The following is a 19421-nucleotide window of genomic DNA, read 5'->3' as shown; positions in this document are numbered from 1 at the left end:
TTTGAAGTGAAGATATCGATTGATTTCGTGGTAGGTGAACCTTCCGCCCTTTTCGTTTTTAGAACCGGTTGGAAGTAGTCCGCCTCGATTGCCACCTAGATCTAAATTTGATGAAATGATGAAAAACGAGGGTCATGCAGTGACGTTGCTTTGCGAGGCTCAAGCCAGCCCGTCGCCTTTATTCAGGTGAGCCTGTTCGAACAATTTAACAAAAATCGTCACTGAATTATCATAATTTATACATATAAAATTATTTAAATTTTTTCAAATTTATTAATAATTGTATGAAATTTTAATAAAATTGATTAAAAAAATATGTTTAAAATATGACGTTGTAAGTGCAGTTCTTGAGAATGTGAAATGCAGTTATCAATCGTTATCTTCACATTTTACCGTCCGCAAACCCGCATTCTGCTTGCCGTGCGTCAACAATACATTTGATAACGACGACGACGATGATGACGAATGATGATGATGATTATGGTGGCGTCGCGTTCCCCAGTTTCCCCAATGTTTGCGCAATTGCAGAACCGCGAGGCAGTGTACGTCCGAATGTACGAGACAAGGATGTGAACGGATTAAGAAGGGACATCCTAATCGGACAGACGGTTGGCCTACCTTGTCCTGTTCAGGGTTTCCCAGCACCTGCATTCAGGTACAGGCATTTACAGGTCGATTGACAAATTGCAATGCGAATGAGAATCGCATATCAGACAATTTCAAAATAACGTTTGTATATCTCATTTTTAATTGCGATACAATTGCGGAAGGTCCAATTGAAGAAATGAGATATGCCTTCTGCTTGTTCGTGTTCTTGCACTCCGATTCCCTGCTTATAGAACCAACCAGCAATGTTGCGCCACGCATTGCCGGTGAACGTTACGAAGGTGGCAAATTGATAGATGTATCAAAGGCGGGTATGGCGGCTTTGGAATGCGCCACTCAGGGTTTTCCTGTCCCATTTACAAGGTACATTGGCAAAAATCGCTGCAATATCTTCCTTCCTGTATTTTCTTTACGATACTATTTCAGAGGGCACAAATAAAATCGCGCCACGATCATCAGGCAAGAAGTTCGGATTCGAAGTTATTCTGGCTGTTGAAGGTCAGGATATTGCATTGAGTCATTCGCTTCAGGGATACCCTGTGCCTCTCACAAGGTAGACTTTGGACGTCTTCTTCCACGCGGGCGAATTTGTATAATCTATTTTTTTCTCTATTCTTCATCGTCGTCGTCAATGAAGCAAATCACGTTCTATAGATTATTGAAATAAAATATGTTCATGTGAGATGCTCTCGATGAGCTATAGGAAATTACAGATAGGCATAGTGCATATTTAATCAATTTAAGGCATCAACAATTTTGTAAATTCGGAATATCCGTTAAACATAAAATGACAGTAACGTTACATCAATATTATATATAGTTTCCCACTTAAAATAAAATATAATATAATATAATAATATGTAACATAGCACATGTGCATTATATTATTGAGTAGGAAATTATAACATTGTTATTCTTATATTTTATTGTGTTTAACGGATAAATATCCAAACTAACAGCGAGTTTATGTCAAACTTTTACCGTGTGACGCTTGAATTTGTGTGTGTGTGTGTGTGTGTGTGTGTGTGTGTGTGTGTGTGTGAAAAAGTGAATCGAAAATGTCAATATTATGAAAATATAATATCAATAGTTTTTAAACTTTGAGAATGTCCAACTACAGGGCATGAAGTTCGCGAATCGGATGCGGCGCAATTAAGCGATATCGTGCCGTTTAACGATATCCGTCAAAGCATTCGCTCAAACTTTATGTCCTGTGGACATTTTCATCATTTAAGAATTATTGATATTACAACATTTTGCTGTTGACACTCTCGATTCACTTTTTCATGAGGAATATACATATGTATATTCCGGCTCTTGCGAATGATCTGGATCATTCTGTATATAGTAACAGAATAATAAAATGCAATATAAACTTTAAAACATTTTCTGTCGTTACGTTATATAATTAAATGTGAGCGTCACGCAGTAAATAATCAGAGGTAAACTTACTACAATATTGCATTCAAAATCGATTCACCATCTGGCAAGATTGGCATCATAGTCAGGTGAGTAGATTGCATGCTAAAATTCTGTCGACTTAAGCCAGGTCGAACGCGAAGGCGATAGGGTATGTATAAAACTGTTAGTCGCTTAAAATTCAAAACGTCGCGTACCGGTTCCGCAGTTCAATTAAAAAATAGAATGGATCCGAAACATTATCAAGAGACGAAGCTCTCACACACTTTGGGCAATCTATTTATTTCAGAGCCGTCTGGTCGTACTGCCCCGAAGACGACTGGTGACGGCCTTAATAAGTACCGCGGGGTAGAGGGCGAGTCTCTGGCGCTGGCGTGTGCGGCACAAGGCTTTCCTGCCCCGATTACTAGGTACACACCTCCGTACAGATCTTTTTTGCTCTCTGATTTGGATGTAGTCTCACGCTCCGCGGGGCACAGATCCTGAAGTCACTATTAATATTTTCCATCCTTACCCTCTACCCCGTGTCGGGTGGCGGTACCGTAAGATTTGACAGGGGCAAGAAGAAAGGACACGATTTTTTAATACAGAGATAGGATAATATTGAAATCCAGAGAAGAAATGTAAAAGTATTTTAATTATTTTTAAGATTCGGTGCAGAATATAAGAGAAAGAGTGCAAAGATATAGAGAAGAAGGAGGAGAGGGGAAGAGAACGAGAGAGAGCATAAATTAGAGCAGAGCTTGGAAAGGTGCTGAAAATGACTGATGCTCTCGATTTTCATGCGATGATTTAATAATTTCGATGGCCTTTTAATTTCGAATGTAAACTAAACGCGATATTACATGAGTCACAAACAATAGTGCTAATGACGAAATGTATATCCCTGATCCGGGGCCAATTGGACGTGTTGGTTTTCAGTGCCAACTGGATCCTCCCCTCAACCCTCGAGATAGGTGACGGAAGCGCGACCTCGAAAAGGATGCGGGCTCTCTGCTCTCCCAGTATCCTCGGTGCTGATCCGGGTGGTCCGAGAGGATATCACCCGATCAATGGGGTGGTCAATGTTGCCCTACACCTGCACACCTCCAAATAAGTCCCACAATATTTGGCTGGTAAGTCCTTGCCACCTTCTCGTGCCTCCGTTCATCCGCTCGTATTAATTCATTCCCCATCCTCTCTCTCTCTCACTCGTTCAAAAGAAAAGGTAAAGAAGTGGATCGCTCATTCATGTACACATTGGGCGTGTGTGAGTGACTGAGGAGAATCGAATCTTAACATTTTTTTCACGTCGTCCAATTGCACCATCGCCATTAAACGTACCGCCAATTCATCACTACTATTTTTGTTCCTTGCCCGATCGCCTTCCACTATCCGCCATCATTTGTGATTGTACATTCGACAATATCTCACAAATTCTATTTACAGTCCTAGAATTGGTTAATCAATGCTAGAGGACGAATTTTTAAATGATTTTGTATCGCGATGTATTGTGTGAGAGATATTGTTGCTTACATAGAAAAATATGAAAGATTCTTTGCACTAGCACCCGCCTACAACAAACACGTCAAAAAACCGCTATTGCGATCGCTTGAGTACATCATTTTATTCTGGATTTGGCGTTTCTTTTTTATATTCTCCTTGCCTAAGCTAATCAGTGACGAGTGCCGTTGTGAATATCACGAAAATCGAGTATATAATCGTTCGTTGCTTTCACACTGCACACAATCGCCCCTCACCTTCTTCCTCAGGGATTTTATCGCGGCAAGAATTGACATGTGAATACTTTTTTACGTATTCTCTTTTGCTTTTATTAATCTATTGTCGTCTTTATTCTTCTGTTGCGCCCCCGCCTGCATTGCTTCTCGATCGTGAGGCTACAGTAGAAACATCTTGTTTTATTCTTGAATTGTGATTTTGTTCTTGTATAAAATTATTTCGCGAAAAAGATGTGACACCGATCGGTGGAGAAACGGAAGGCCGTGCCCAGAGACGCCCAAAGCCCTGCATATAGAATTTAAGGCACAATAGCGTAGAATGGAACAAATAATATTATTCGCGTTATGGATTTATAAAAAGTTCACAGTCTTGTACATATCTCATTCTCCCATTAGAGTTTTGTGTAAGCTGTACGCGTTATAATAGAAATATTATAATATTATATATTATAATAAAAATAATAAGAAAATATTCTTCTATAAAGAATTTAGTTCATAAGTCATTCCCATAAAAAATAAATAAAATTTATTATTCACATAAAAAATAAAATTTATTAAGAATTAAATTTATAAAATTAACTGATATTCTTGTTCCATTTTGCGATGTAAATTTTGATTTATGCAAGCAAATAAAGATACGGAACGAACAATTCTCGTTCCGGCATTGATGCGAAAATCGGTAGTTTTTATTTTCTTGTTCCAGATGGTACAAGTTCATTGAGGGCACATCGAGGCGTCAGCCGGTTCAACTAAATGAGCGCGTACGTCAGGTCAGCGGCACTCTGATCATCCGTGAAGCCCGAGTCGAAGATTCCGGTAAATATCTTTGCATCGTCAACAATTCCGTCGGCGGCGAAAGTGTGGAGACTGTTTTGACTGTTACGGCACCGCTGACCGCGGAAATCGAGCCTAGCACGCAGACCATCGATTTTGGAAGACCAGCGACCTTCACTTGTACTGTCCAAGGCAACCCGATCAAGACCATCTCCTGGCTTAAAGATGGAAAGCCCCTTGGATTGGAAGATCGCGTGCTGAGAATCGAGAGTGTGAAAAAAGAGGATAAGGGAATGTACCAATGTTTCGTTAGAAATGATCAGGAAAGTGCACAAGCAACAGCAGAGTTAAAACTTGGTGGCAGATGTAAGTTAAAATTTTATTCTACTTTCTTCCAATGGTGTAATTAAATTAGTAATAAACATTTTTACTAATTACAGTAATGGCAATTTTGTATGTAAACTGATTTACTATATTTGTTGGGAAAAGAATCTAGTTGCATTAATCGAAACTAGTTAAAAATGCATAAATTAGACTTTTCCGATTGAATTTCTATCTATTATAATTCTATTATAATTCTAGTTGAGTTATCGGAATTCTGATTAATATAATCAGAATCTTCTGGTTCATTAATCTTTAACCTTTATAGAAGAAATTTTTCTTAGTGTGATTAATTCAATTAAAAATTTTGATAATAATTTTGTAAGGTAAAAAATTTTCATGAATATATTATGTATTAATAAAATATTTTTTAAAATAATTTTGTTGAAGTGATATTTGAATATGAAATCGTTAATTAGAAAAATTGATGCCGCAAAAACAAAAGATAACGCTATGATTGTCAACAGAATTATCTTTTCATCTCTTTGATTATCGACAGTCGAGCCCCCGCAGATCCGTCAAGCCTTCGCCGAAGAGACTCTTCAACCCGGACCGAGTATGTTTTTGAAGTGCGTTGCCAGCGGGAATCCTACCCCCGAAATTACCTGGGAACTTGATGGAAAACGGTTGTCGAACACCGAGAGACTGCAAGTGGGACAATACGTCACGGTCAATGGTGATGTCGTGTCGCATCTGAATATTTCGAGCATTCATACCAATGATGGTGGTCTCTACAAGTGCATCGCTGCGTCAAAGGTGATTCTCTTGATTTTTTTATTAAATTTTTTTATATAAAAATATGTAGACTTATTTTATTTAAATTTTGTTTATCAATCATTAATAAATAAATATATGTATAATAATAATGCAATTATAGGTACATAAAACATCCTCAATGATGTATTAGAAAAGACACGATAAATAAATAAAAGTCAAAAGAAAATTAATAATATATTAAAATTATTATAAAAATAAATATTATTTTTTAATAAATCTATTTTTAATTTACTTTTCATTGGATGTAAAACATTGTGTTTTATGATCTGTATATGTCTTATATACAGGGATCCGTCTGTAAAGTCTATAACAACGCTTAATTCCTGAGATCATTTTGAAATGAAAATTTTAATATCGAGGCTGTAATAGTTTTTGAATTATTGTATAAGCATTTAAAGTTAGCGAATTATACCGAATAAAATTCGTGCGCTTAAGTATGGTTGGATTTTCCATTGTATCACATCTGAACGCTCGAATTTTAGGCGGTATGATTCGATAACTTTAAATGCTTATAATTTAAAAATTATTATAACCCCCCTTGATATTATAATTTTTGTTTTAAAATGATCTCAGGAATCTAATTTTAAGCGTTATTACGATCTTTATCGGACACCTGTATAATTTTTTATTTAAATCCTTCGTGGATATTCTAAAATATTTGTGCAATGTTTAATTCTGTCAGGTTGGAGCTGCCGAGCATTCTGCCCGTCTCAACGTTTATGGTTTGCCGTTTATTCGTCATATGGACAAGAAGGCTATCGTTGCTGGAGAAACTTTGCGTGTCACTTGTCCTGTTGCTGGATACCCGATCGAAAGTATCGTTTGGGAACGAGATACCAGGGTCCTGCCAATCAACAGAAAACAAAAGGTCTTCCCTAATGGCACACTCATCATCGAAAATGTTGAACGAATGAGCGACCAGGCAACCTATACTTGCGTGGCACGTAATGCACAAGGTTACAGCGCACGTGGAACACTGGAAGTTCAAGTCATGGGTAAGTTTGACATTTTGTTTTCCTAATATTTTTCTTCGAGTATAATATTTCAATTTCATATAAATATTTTTTGTTCATATAAAATAATATCTTAAAAGTAAAAGAATGATTAACATTTAATACGTTCCGTGCCGAATCAAATTTATTTATCATATCATCATGTCGATGACCTACGCGACATAATTATTACCACGCGGTTACAGGATGCGTCACCAAAATTTGGATACATTTCAATTTAAATTTTCCACTATATTGTGCCTCTGCCAGAGGTTGTTAGCGTCCGAGAAAGCCTGATGCTTCTAGTAAACAGTCAAAATCTCAAAATGGCAGCGAAACCAAGTGCGGAGTATAATTCGCGCTGGGCGCTCAGCAACGGAAATAATTCGGTTCTTTGGATACCCGAGATCAACCGTTTATGACATTGTGGCAAAATATACGGCTTTAGAACAGTCCAAGATTCTAGTATGCCAGCGGGGAAGAGTTACTCAAAAGAATACACCGCGAAGATTCCTACAATCATTAAAAGAGTTCGATTTCAGATGACTCAGAGCAATTGTTGTGAAAATTAGCATCGATTGTTGGTGTAAGCGAGCTAACAATCCGTCGAATTGCCGAGGAGGACCTTCGATACAAATCATACATATTAAAGATACGACAAATGCTCTCTGAGGCTGCCAGGACAAGCCAAGTTGTTCGCCTCGGTTCCCATTCTGGCCTCCCAACAGCCCAGAATTTAAATCTCTTGGATTACTACGTATGAAGCGTAGTTGAAAGAATCACAAACAAGTCTTGGCATCCCAATATGACGTCATTAAGGACTGCTATTGAGGCAGCATTCGTCGGCATGGACAGCGTTACATTACAACGTGCGTGCGAACGCTTCAGAACCGAAAATAGAGGCCGTCATTCAAGCTAATGGGGGATATATCAAATAATTGTGTTCTATGGGGATTGCCCAAGTGCCATGGATGAAAGGATTTTTTGTAATATTTAATTTTTCATTATAAACATTTTGTTTAAAGAAATCGTTCGATTTGTCCAGATTTTGATGACACACCCTATAGTATCGCTGCGCTTATTTTAATGCCGAGACACTACCATATCTCTAAATTTGTGAAATAAAATTAACGAACTCTATATTATTTTTATATTTAACATAAATTCTAGATATTTTTCATGAATTCTGTACCATTTTGGTTACGAAACCTATTTTTTATTTGATGCTTTTCTCTAAAATAAAAAAAATTAATTTTTTCATCTCTATTTTCCAAAATATCTTCCGACCTGAATGGAAAGTGTAGCGTATGTCACCAATGATCCACGCGGCACGGAACTTATTAAGAGAATTGAGTTTTAATGAAATATTTATTTAATATTAAGGTGGAATATTTAAATGTAACAGAATATTCATAAATTAAATAGAAATTTATTCTATCATTAATATTATAATCTTAAATACATTTAGCATAAATAATATATACAATAATTAATATGCACAGAACAATTAATGTTCTGTTTAGCAATTAATTGTTTATCGATTAAAATAATCTGTCTCCTAAATAATTTCGAAAACAAAGGGTATATTTATATTTTCAGTCATCGGCCAACAAACCGACCGATCAACGAGATAAATGTATTAACTATAATAATATTAGGATAGCAAACGTTTATTTGCAGCTATTCTCTTTACAACAGATTTTCGTGTCTGTTACGAAATCATCAATATACTTTGTTACATCGCACCGTTTCGTATTGATTATGGTACTGAGCCAGAGGCAAATTGTTTATTGAGGATGTTGTTCACGCATAGGGAACGTGTCGTAGACTTTAAAGGGTGCGATTGTAGGACACGGGCACGGATTCAGAAATTGCATTTAGTGGACCGATCATTTAATAAAATCATTTAATAAACGTAGAGCAAACGTACATCTACAGAGAGGACATACATTTGTGGAAAGTCTGGGAGTTGGTATGGCGGTGGCCGATTAAATCGTTAGTAAGAAAATGTTGCACTTGTTTTCAATTCAGATCTCTCTTCTCCCATTGCGCAACCGTCTCGCGTAGCAACAAATGCCACGCATTCGTGCGTGTTATAGGCATTGTTTCATGCTGACAATGAGATAAGATACTAAGTTTTTCCGCAGCACATATTGAATTCACATACCTAAGACAAAATCAAACTTCAGCGTTCTAGTAATTAAGAAAGAACATCTTGAATTGTCGCACAATCCGAATATTCCCGCTGCAATTCGAGATTGAATGTAACGTGTTTATGATATCCACGAGCGTGGCACATTGACGCGGGACGCACATAATCGTATACATCCATACATCGCTCCTCCATCTTCAGTGCCACCGATCGTTCAAGAGTTTGCGTTCACGAAGCTACCGATGAATGCCGGGGAATTTGCAAATCTGCAGTGTATCGTGTCAAGCGGTGACCTGCCGTTGAACATACGTTGGAGCTATCCCGGAGAAGAGATGGGCGGCTCCTCCGGCGTACTCGCAAAGAAGGTCGCGGATCGCGTTAGCATGCTCATGATCTCAGTCATCACCGCGAGACATGCGGGGGAGTACGTTTGTACCGCCGAAAATGCGGCTGGAACGGCGTCCTACTCGACCGTCCTCACCGTCAATGGTTCGGGATTATTTGTTCCTAAAGAACACAGTCTTTATCATTCTTCAGTTGCGTTTTATCACCTTCTATCTTGTCCCTTGCACAGACCTTGCAAACAGCACCATAGTTATTCCCTCGTTTGTCACGCTTCCTTCGCGTCAATGTTGTTGAATCCTCTGCCTACTTGAATCCTCTGAAAGCTTTAATGAGATCGGGTAGTTGGCTAACGCATAGGTGTTTGTTAGAATCACCGAGAATCATTCGCAGACGCCGTTGCATCTTTTTCGGTAATGAAGCATGAATTGTTTGACCAAACCTTAGTCGGACCGCAGCTTCTACCAATCGCTTTCAATGCCGAGATCGCCAATTGGGGAGACTCCGTGTCCGTGCCCTGCTCGATCCTAAAGGGTGACATGCCCATGGATATATCGTGGTCGTTCGATGGCGTATCGATCGACACGTCAAAAGATACGGGTATCACGATCACCAGAATCAGCAAGCACTTGAGCACCCTCAGCATCGACGGCGTCTCGGCGCGCCATGCCGGAGAGTATGCCTGCTCCGCGTCAAATTTAGCTGGTTCCGTCAGTCGATCGACAACTTTGATCGTCAATGGTACGACCCTAATTCCCTCGGCACGGTTTCCGATACAATAGATTTACAGTACATAATAACTATCACGAACCTCAAATTTTCCCGAACCCACTATCCTCAAAGACCTCTTCCAAAAGATTTCTTGTAATAAAACAAGGTACATATTCCACCGCCATACCAACCTTATCTAGCAGTCCATATCGCACTTGACTGAAACGAACGTCATAATCGATATATGTAAAAATGTCTCCGAATTACGCAATAGGAAATGCGCCGCATCACGAACCGACACTTGCTTTTTTGTCTCGTTTCTCCCAGTCACTCTTTCCAGTTGCCCCGCAAATACTACCTTTCGCTTTCGGGGATGAGCCGGCCAGCTGGGGCGAACTGGTCTCAATCACCTGCTCTGTCACGAAGGGTGATCAGCCTATTGAAATAACTTGGACTTTTAACGGAACGCCAATCGACAATCGCGATTCTGATGTAGTAGTAGCCAGCACGAATCGAAAAAACAGTGTCTTAACTATCGAATCGGTCGCGGCTCGACACGCTGGCGATTATACCTGTACTGCGTCCAATCGCGTTGGTGCCACGACATATACGGCTCATCTGGCTGTAAACGGTATATGCAATCGATTCTCACAGAAGAAATGAATGCGCTTCCCGTCTGTTATGCATTTTCCTCGTTTTTCTTCGAATTATCGTAGCTGATCACTGAATACTTAACATTTATGAACACAAATACGCAACTTTTTTTACACTATTAATTACTAATTATTATTTCCTGTTATGAATTTATTAACAATATCATAATATTAACATTTTATTAATTTTTTCCTCTTTTATTATATTGATAAAAAAAGTGCAAGAAAATTTTTGACTCATTTATCATTCACTCGTACATATATTTTATCCCAACACCGATCACTGTTATACTTTTTCTTATTATACCCTCCTTTGTCTGTCATTATACTCCTTCGTTTGTGCCGCTGTCGTTCACGCAGTCGCGCCACAGATCCTTCAGTTTTCCTTCGGTGACGATCCTCTCAACTCCGGCGAGATGCTGTCGGTTTCTTGCACAATCGTCAAAGGTGACTTCCCTGTAAAATTGATGTGGACCTTCGACGACATCCCAATCAACTCGAGTCGGCCGGATGTTAGTATTGTGACCAATAAGAGAGTCAGCTTCTTGAGCATCGACAGCGTGGCGGCGAGACATGCTGGAAGATACAAATGTACTGCGACCAATGCTGCCGGATCCGACAGTCACATCGCTATACTTTCGGTGAACGGTATCGCGCTCGTATATGTAAAAAGAAACGCATTGCCTTACATATACATATGTCCTGTACACGTACAGTTTTATTATCCTTTTGTAACTTCTTCTATTTCTGCAATAATATATCAATTGAGTAATTACCGTTCTTCGCGCTCACTGTTATTGTCGAGACGATAATCCTGCGTAATGTACTTCTAGCAGCGAGATTATCGTCACAGACGACAACGTACGGTCCATCCCGCAGTGACAGCGAAACGATGGTCCTTGTATATTTTTTTCCCTTTATTTTGTTCTTATTTCATTTCCCTTTACTCTTGTTGAATCTTTTCCTTTATTCTTGTTTTAATTTTATTTGAAAACCTTTTCCTGTATCGCTTTATAATGTATATCATTACAATATTGTTCGATGTTCTCTATTGAAATATTATTCCTTATCCTTCCCCGATCTATCCTCTGAAGATTCAAAGGTGCTATTTTATGAGTCATCTAATTTGATTCTGAGTTTGTGATTCGATAATATTTCCCGTAATCTTACTGCGAGTGTTCGGGCGCCACTCCAGAAGCTTCTACGTGTGATTCACGAGTGTGCCCTTCGCGGTTACAGTTGCACCGCAATTGGCACCTTTTACTTTTGGTGATGAAGCTGCCAATGCGGGAGAGATGGCGACTGTTCAATGTGCTGTGATAAAAGGCGACCTGCCAATCGACATAATTTGGTCATTTAACGAGCGTGTGATCGACATCGCAAATGGCGCATTCGACGAGCACAATTACAATCCTGACATAGTGATAAGCAGAAGTAGCAAACGAGCCAGCCAACTGACGATTGAATCGGTAGCCGCAAGACACGCGGGCGAGTATTCGTGCACTGCGAGCAACACGGCCGGAACTGCTACCCACTCTTCGGTTCTTTCGGTGAACGGTACGCTTGATCAGTTTGAATCAATGACGGTTGGGTGGTTGGTTGGACGCACGTAATATCGAGTTATGCTTCTCTTAACGCTTTGTGGCACTTAGAAAAAATTGCGTGTACAGTAAATGCGCCGCAGCTTCAAGATATAATTAATAATAATCGCGTAGTTGAAAATATCAATGATATTTTTTGTTGAGTTTCTTTACATGACTGAACTTTCTATAAAATCATTGCATCTTAAGAAAGAATCGTGAAAGATCACAATTGATAATTTTTCACGAGTTATTTTTTTATACTGGTTCAATGTTACGTAGTTTTTCTATGATCTTGACAGTACCGCCGCGAATCGCACCCTTCGAAATGGCCGACAAAGCGGTTAATTGGGGTGATTCTGTATCGGCGGTTTGTACGGTGGTTAACGGGGATACCCCGTTAGAGATCACGTGGGCGTTGAATGGAATGCTTATCGAGGAGAATCATCGAATATCCGTGACTACTACCAAGAGGAACAGCCTGCTGTCTATAGATTCTGCGAGTCCTAGTCATGCGGGCACTTACACTTGCGTTGCCTCCAATGCTGCCGGCGCAATCACTTATTCCGCGGAGTTGACAGTCAACGGTACCTACGACAATCGTTCGAAAAGAATGTTGATCTCTGGATTCGTTTTTCCCTCCTACTCTCCTCGCCCTTTTCTTCCTGATCGAAATTCGCGTGTGTATTTGGACATTTAATGGAAAAAGACCGATAGCTATTCTAACAGCTCTATTCATTTCTTCTTCGTCTTCAAATCTTTTTCTAGCGTTGCTATTTCAAGTAATTGTCAAGAAGACTGACTAATTTATATAGAGAAAAAAAGAGGGGAAAAAACACGTAATATCCGTTGCAGTTGCACCGCAAATTGCACCGTTCGATATCGCCGAGGAACCAGCGAATTGGGGCGATTCCATTTCCGTGGTATGCGCCATTCTCAAGGGCGATTTACCGATCGAGATTACGTGGGCCTTGAACGGTGAGCCGATTCGGCCAGAACGTTCGGACATTAATATCTTGGCGACAACTCGGAAGAATAGCATCCTCAGCATCGAGTCCGTGGCTGCGAGACACGCAGGAGAATACACGTGTTCGGCGTCGAATAAAGCCGGAGCGACCAGTTATTCAGCGACTTTAACTGTGAATGGTATATCTTGTCTGAGAGATTTCCTGTATTTGTCCTCTATATCCCATCATTTTCCATTATTTGTCATCATTACTCTTCCCCTTCCCGCTCCTCTCAAAATCATCGTCGATGGTCAATCATGATCTTTGTCGGATCGTAAAAGACATGTATTACTGTACTTATACTTGTCAGTATTATATCATCAACTTGTAGTAGATTGGTTGCTACACGATCGATCATTTGTCCACTTTAGTTGCTCCGGACATAGCTCCTTTCGTTCTCAGTGAGAAACCAGCAAATTGGGGAGAGACAGTCACTGCGACATGCACCATTTTGAAAGGAGATCAACCGATTCAGATCGAGTGGGCGCTCAACGGCCAGCCGATTTCTCATGATGTTTCTGATATAACAATTGTCACAAGCAAACGCGTCAGCCTACTTACGATCGACGCTGTTACGGCTAGCCACGCCGGAGAGTACACTTGTGTAGCCACTAACGCTGCCGGTGGAACAAGCTATTCCGCTTCCTTAGCTGTCAATGGTACCATATTACGTTCTTCGAAGTTTTTATTAATTCTACAGTGCATGTATGAATCTTCCACGTATATAGCTTGACATTAATACTATTTACACATTCATTCCCAAGAGGTCCTTATGTTCCTTCGCGTTCTCAGATTTAAAAAGAGACAGGCTATACTCATATCAGATATCAGAAAACGAAGAAAGAGATTTAAATATACATATAGATCTTGTCTATATTACAATTATATTAAGTTTAGGTGCAATATGATATTATATAAACATTTGGCGAGAACCGTAAGTTTGACGAAAGTAGAATAGGGCTATAATTAAGACATATCCTTAGTTGCCCCTGAAATCATGCCATTTGTGATCGGCGAGGAACCGGCGAATTGGGGTGACACCATCACTGTAACTTGCACGGTGTTGAAGGGCGATCACCCGATCCAGATCGAATGGGCACACAACGGCGAGCCAATTTCTCGAGATCATCCCGACATATCAATAGTTAGTACCAGCAAGCGCGTCAGCCTGCTTACAATCGATGCCGTGACGGCACGCCATGCCGGGGAATACACCTGCACGGCTAGCAACGTTGCTGGTGGAACGAGTTATTCCGCATCACTGGCCGTGAATGGTATAAAGGTCTCCCACGTCTTGTGTTTCGCGTAGTTTTTCTCACTTCGTCTTATCGTGCATGTGCAGAGCGATTCATCATTCCCGATTTCCTTCAATTCCTTTCTTTCGGAAGCTCGGAAAAAAAATATTATCAATGATACTGAAAAATCTCGTCGATAATCCTTTAATTTCTTCTATTTTAGCAAATATTCGGAATAATTCAAACGCGTCGTTGAAAGGATTGATTCTACAAACAAAATTATGATGCTTCCAAGCTGCTATTTAATTATTATAAATCCAATATTTGTTCTTTATATTACTTTGGATAAAATTAAATTTAACATGAATCTCTGATTTATTATAATATTATAATATTATAGTTGCGCCGCACATAGGGCCTTTCGCGATCAGTGACGGACCGGCGAATTGGGGTGACATGGTTTCGGCGACGTGTTCCATTATGAAAGGCGATTTTCCCGTAAAGATTGTTTGGACATTTAACGGCAAACCGATTAGTTTGCATGATTCTGATATTACGATCACGAACATAAATAAACATATGAGTGCTCTCAGCATCGAATCCGTGGCCGCGAGGCATGCAGGCGAGTACACGTGTGTAGCTACGAACAGAGCCGGCAACGTCAGCCATTCGACCATCCTCGTCGTCAATGGTATCTACATATTTCCAAACACACATGCACGTCAGCTAAACGTCGTATAGCACTTGCCTAATCCATCATTGCGATTCATAGATCATTAAAACCTGCCTCATTGCATTGTCTTAATCTCATGATACGATACCCTTGTTCCTATAATCGCCGTAAATTGTTATCGCTTGCCGACGACCGTTTCACGAGGATCATAAAAAGACTGTAAGAATCGTGAGGAGATTTTACTGACACGTGGATGTTATTTATCGATTCTCAAGCGCGATTCGCGATCGCAGTTGCTCCGCAGATATTCCCGTTCACATTCGGCGACGAGCCGATAAACTCGGGCGAGGCGATCTCTGCGACCTGTTCCATTCTCAAGGGGGACTTCCCGATGGACATTGCCTGGGCATTCAACGGCGAGCCGATATCCGTCGAAAGTACAGATCAGTTCTCTATTACGAAGAACAAGCGCCTCAGCGTCCTGTCGATCGATGCTGTCGCGGCTAGACACGCCGGCGAATATACTTGCACCGCGTCGAACAAAGCCGGAGCCTCCAGCCATACGGCCGCTCTAGCCGTGAACGGTAACATCGCGCGCATGTGTTCACGTGTATCTATATACGCGACGACATTTCGACTATTCTTCCTTCGCCGGGCGAAGACAAAACCTTCCTTTTCACCACATCTCCTTCAATTTCTTCATCAGTACTCATAATCTTTTCAATATTCCCTTGTGCTTCGTCGAGTATGGGGAGTATGGTGAGGACGCATTTGTCTGTTGTTTGATCTTATCGCGCATTCGCGGACGTTGTACATCTCACTTATCACATTATTATGTTAGCTCGAAGCAACGACATCATGAATTATCTCACTGAACTTACCTATTTTTATATCTTTCTCGAATTAAAATCTATTAATTATTATATTATTTATATGAAGAAAAACATATATGGTGATAGAAATATACTAGTAAGAGAATATAAAATGATAATGAAACAGATCATGATAGTGAATTAGATCACGACTAGAAAAATTTTTCTATATAATATTCTCCCTATAATAGACACCTTTGCAACGGTTTTTCGCGTATAGTACGCAAATGTTCGAACGCAATGGATTTATCTTGTAAATAGGTTTGTCATATTTTGGAAAACCGTTTTCAGTCGCTCCGCAGATAGCGCCGTTCTCGATCAGTGACGAGCCCGCGAATTGGGGCGAAGCGGTCTCGTCGGTTTGTACGGTTGTGAAGGGAGACCTGCCGATCGAAGTAGCGTGGGCATTGAATGGCGAGGCTATCACCAAGGAGAATTACGGAGATATATCGATATCGAGTACCAGCAAACGAGTCAGTCTAATGACAATCGAGGCTGCGAGTCCGAGACACGCCGGAGAGTATACTTGCACAGCCTCGAATGCTGCCGGAGCGACGAGTTACTCCGCCACCTTGGCTGTGAACGGTACTGGCATGACATGAAATGAAGTGCCTCGTTGCAATCGAGAGATTGAGCTTGAGATTCTGCTTGCAAGCATAATGTACCTAAACGAAACTGTTCTCCTATCCTCGCGTATACAATAATAACACGGCATTCCTTTAAAACCGTCCCATCGCGTGAGGTATAATTGGCAATTGATAACGTACAAATATGAAAGTTCAGCAATGACACGACCTAAGATTATTAAGATTATTAAGGAAGCGATGAAAGCGGAGTACGTTTGCTCGACGATGCATTTATAAATTCTACGATTTCAATTGATCTACACAAAAGAAAAATTTACATATTTTTTATACACCGCTATATTGATCATTTTCTGCGATTGTTTTCAGTCGCCCCGCAAATTGCTCCATTTTCTATCAGTGAAGAACCAGCTAATTGGGGCGAGCAAGTTTCTGCAATGTGTAGCATTTTAAAGGGTGATCTACCAATCGAAATACGGTGGAGCCTCAATGACGAAATTATTACGCGTCTCAATCATCCGGACGTGATAATCACAAATACCGGGAAAAAAACATCCGTCCTGACCATTGAATCTGTGACTGCTCGTCATGCTGGCGAATATAGCTGCGTCGCGAGCAATCTGGTCGGATCCGTCAGCCGTTCCGCCGTTTTGTCGGTCAATGGTATATTTAAAAAAAGCCGCATGTCAAGACGTAGTGTCACCGCCAGCACTTTATCCCGCAAAGTTTTCGAAATCTATCCTCTCCAATAACAAATTTTAATCTATCGATCCTTGGATATCGATTCACATCATGAAAAACCAAAACCTTCGATTTTATTCCTCTCATATCTTTATGCAAAAATCTCAAAAACGTTTTCGTTCGTTCCTCACGTTTTTGAACTCTCAAGGCTAAAAAATCCAAACACGTATTCGAATTTTATTATGCGTGATTTTTCCTTCGTTTTCGAATCATATACTTTATCTTCTTTTTCGTATCACAGTCTCTCCACAGATAGCGCCGATCTCCTTCGGCGAAGAACCCGTTAATGCCGGAGATCTGGTATCGGTGCAATGCGTAGTAACCAAAGGCGATTTTCCTCTGGAGATCACGTGGATCTTCGATAATCGTCCTATACAGTCTTATCATGGCGACGTGATCGTATCCGATACTGGAAAGCGCGTCAAACAACTGATCATCGAATCGGTAGCTGCGCGACACGCCGGGGAATATACCTGCGTTGCTTCAAACGCAGCTGGATCGACTTCCTATTCAACCATATTAAACGTGAATGGTACATCTTTCGACAAGCCACAGTTTGCATTTCTGTATTTAGTCATCTTTTGTCTGAATTTATCCTCACCTGATTTATCCATCCCTCCGATATTTTTTTCACGAGTCTCTCGAGGCTTCTTTCCCGTTTTATACTTTTATCCCATGCCGTTATTTCTCTCTGAGTTTCTCCGTATCTTCGCCTTTCATATACGTTGTAGCACGACGTGTCTGTGTTTTCTAGAGCCCGTCACTGTCATTTTAGTCAAATGTTGTTATTAAACATGACATTTTTTCTCAATTTCTTTGGTTATACCCGCCTGTTCATTCTTTTGATTTCATTATTGATCGCGAAACATTATACAGCATTAGAGTGGGATACATTTGTGCGTTTTTGTAATATGATAAATTTTTCAAGTCTGTGACAAAAAAAAACGCACAAGTGCATCCTGATACAAGAATAATACGTTCATCATAACACACAGACTTTAAAAGAAACGGAAATAAGAAGAAACGAAGAGAGGACGAATGAAACGAGGATATTTCGCGAGATAATACAACTTCTTATTGCCGATCTAATAATCGCGCAACTCCGCCTGTGCTGATGTAGCCTGCGGCTTTAAGACTCTTTCTTTCCTTTTCTGATTTTTTTCTCTTTCTCTCTTCCAGTCATTCCGAAATTATTGCCATTCGCGTTCGGCGAGGAGCCGCTTAATTCAGGTCAAGTAGTAACGGTACCGTGCGCAGTGGTCGAGGGCGATCAACCCTTGCAGCTCCGTTGGACCTTAAACGGTCATGCGATTTCGCCGCACTCCGGAATCTCGATCGTGGATTTGGGCGGACGTGGCGCCATACTCAGCATAGGATCCGTCCAGGCGACCCATGCTGGAACGTACACGTGTGTCGCGGAAAACCTTGCCGGCAGACACGAGCTTTCGGCCGATCTCATTGTGAACGGTGCATACTCTGATCCGCAAGGATATACTCGATATTTCGTTGAGTCCTACGAATTCTCCTCAATCCTGTATATCCAAGTTATTTCCCTATCTGTCATCCTAGACTGCTTCTTCCCATAGCCATAGACACTCGTTTCAAGATCGATTTTCGTTCAAATATCCGTTGCGCTCTTACCGATTTTTGTGCGATAAAGTTTAGATTATAATCGTCATTTTTGCCGATGCGGTCAGACACGAGAGCAGCTGCTACGATTACAATTACCAAGCTAATCACGCTCAATGATATCGCGTCTTAAATCTCATGCGGCGCAAATTCGCCTCGATAAGCGAGATATTCATTCTCACCCGCGTGTCTCTCTTTTTCTCTCTTACTCTTTTTCTCTTTCTCTCTTCGTCTATTATTGCCTGTTGTCTCTAGTTTCTATTCGTTCTCTATCTCCCGGCAGTCGCTCCACATCTGCAGCCGTTCGCGTTCGACGAGGCCAACTCCGGCGATCTGATAATCGTCCATTGCGCGGTCGTGAAAGGGGACACGCCGATTTCACTCAAGTGGTTGTTCGAGGGCCGCCATTTAGAGATAGGCGAAGGAGTGGGTATCACCGCGTTGGGGGATAGAGTCTCAGCCCTGACGATTCCCGCTGTCAGGGGGGAACACGCCGGGGAGTATGCTTGTGTCGCCGATAATCCAGCGGGCAGTGCTCGGCACAGCGCCCATCTGAAAGTGAACGGTACAGAGAA

The 19421-nt window shown here is 40.7% G+C and overlaps 2 protein-coding genes across 2 annotated transcripts in view; both read left to right on the top strand.

The window, feature by feature from the left end:
* LOC108690964 (Down syndrome cell adhesion molecule-like protein Dscam2) overlaps positions 1-19421 on the top strand; it is a 37330-nt gene that overhangs the window by 3394 nt on the left and 14515 nt on the right. The window contains 13 exon segments of the mRNA XM_018198522.1: positions 4447-4883; positions 5398-5654; positions 6358-6670; positions 10213-10503; positions 12408-12692; positions 14748-15038; positions 15314-15604; positions 16184-16488; positions 16490-16553; positions 17459-17749; positions 18397-18706; positions 18708-18727; positions 19130-19411. Of these exon segments, the coding sequence (XP_018054011.1) occupies positions 4447-4883; positions 5398-5654; positions 6358-6670; positions 10213-10503; positions 12408-12692; positions 14748-15038; positions 15314-15604; positions 16184-16488; positions 16490-16553; positions 17459-17749; positions 18397-18706; positions 18708-18727; positions 19130-19411 (3437 nt within the window).
* LOC108690965 (Down syndrome cell adhesion molecule-like protein 1 homolog) lies at positions 9484-10115 on the top strand. The gene has a single exon (XM_018198523.1). The coding sequence runs from the start codon at positions 9578-9580 to the stop codon at positions 9941-9943; it is 366 nt and encodes a 121-aa protein (XP_018054012.1). The 5' UTR covers positions 9484-9577; the 3' UTR covers positions 9944-10115.

This window comes from Atta colombica, unplaced genomic scaffold (assembly GCF_001594045.1).
Source record: "Atta colombica isolate Treedump-2 unplaced genomic scaffold, Acol1.0 scaffold38, whole genome shotgun sequence".
Taxonomy (NCBI): Eukaryota; Metazoa; Arthropoda; class Insecta; order Hymenoptera; family Formicidae; genus Atta; species Atta colombica.
Note: the sequence above shows the minus strand (reverse complement) of the source record. Positions and strands in the feature narration are given on the sequence as shown.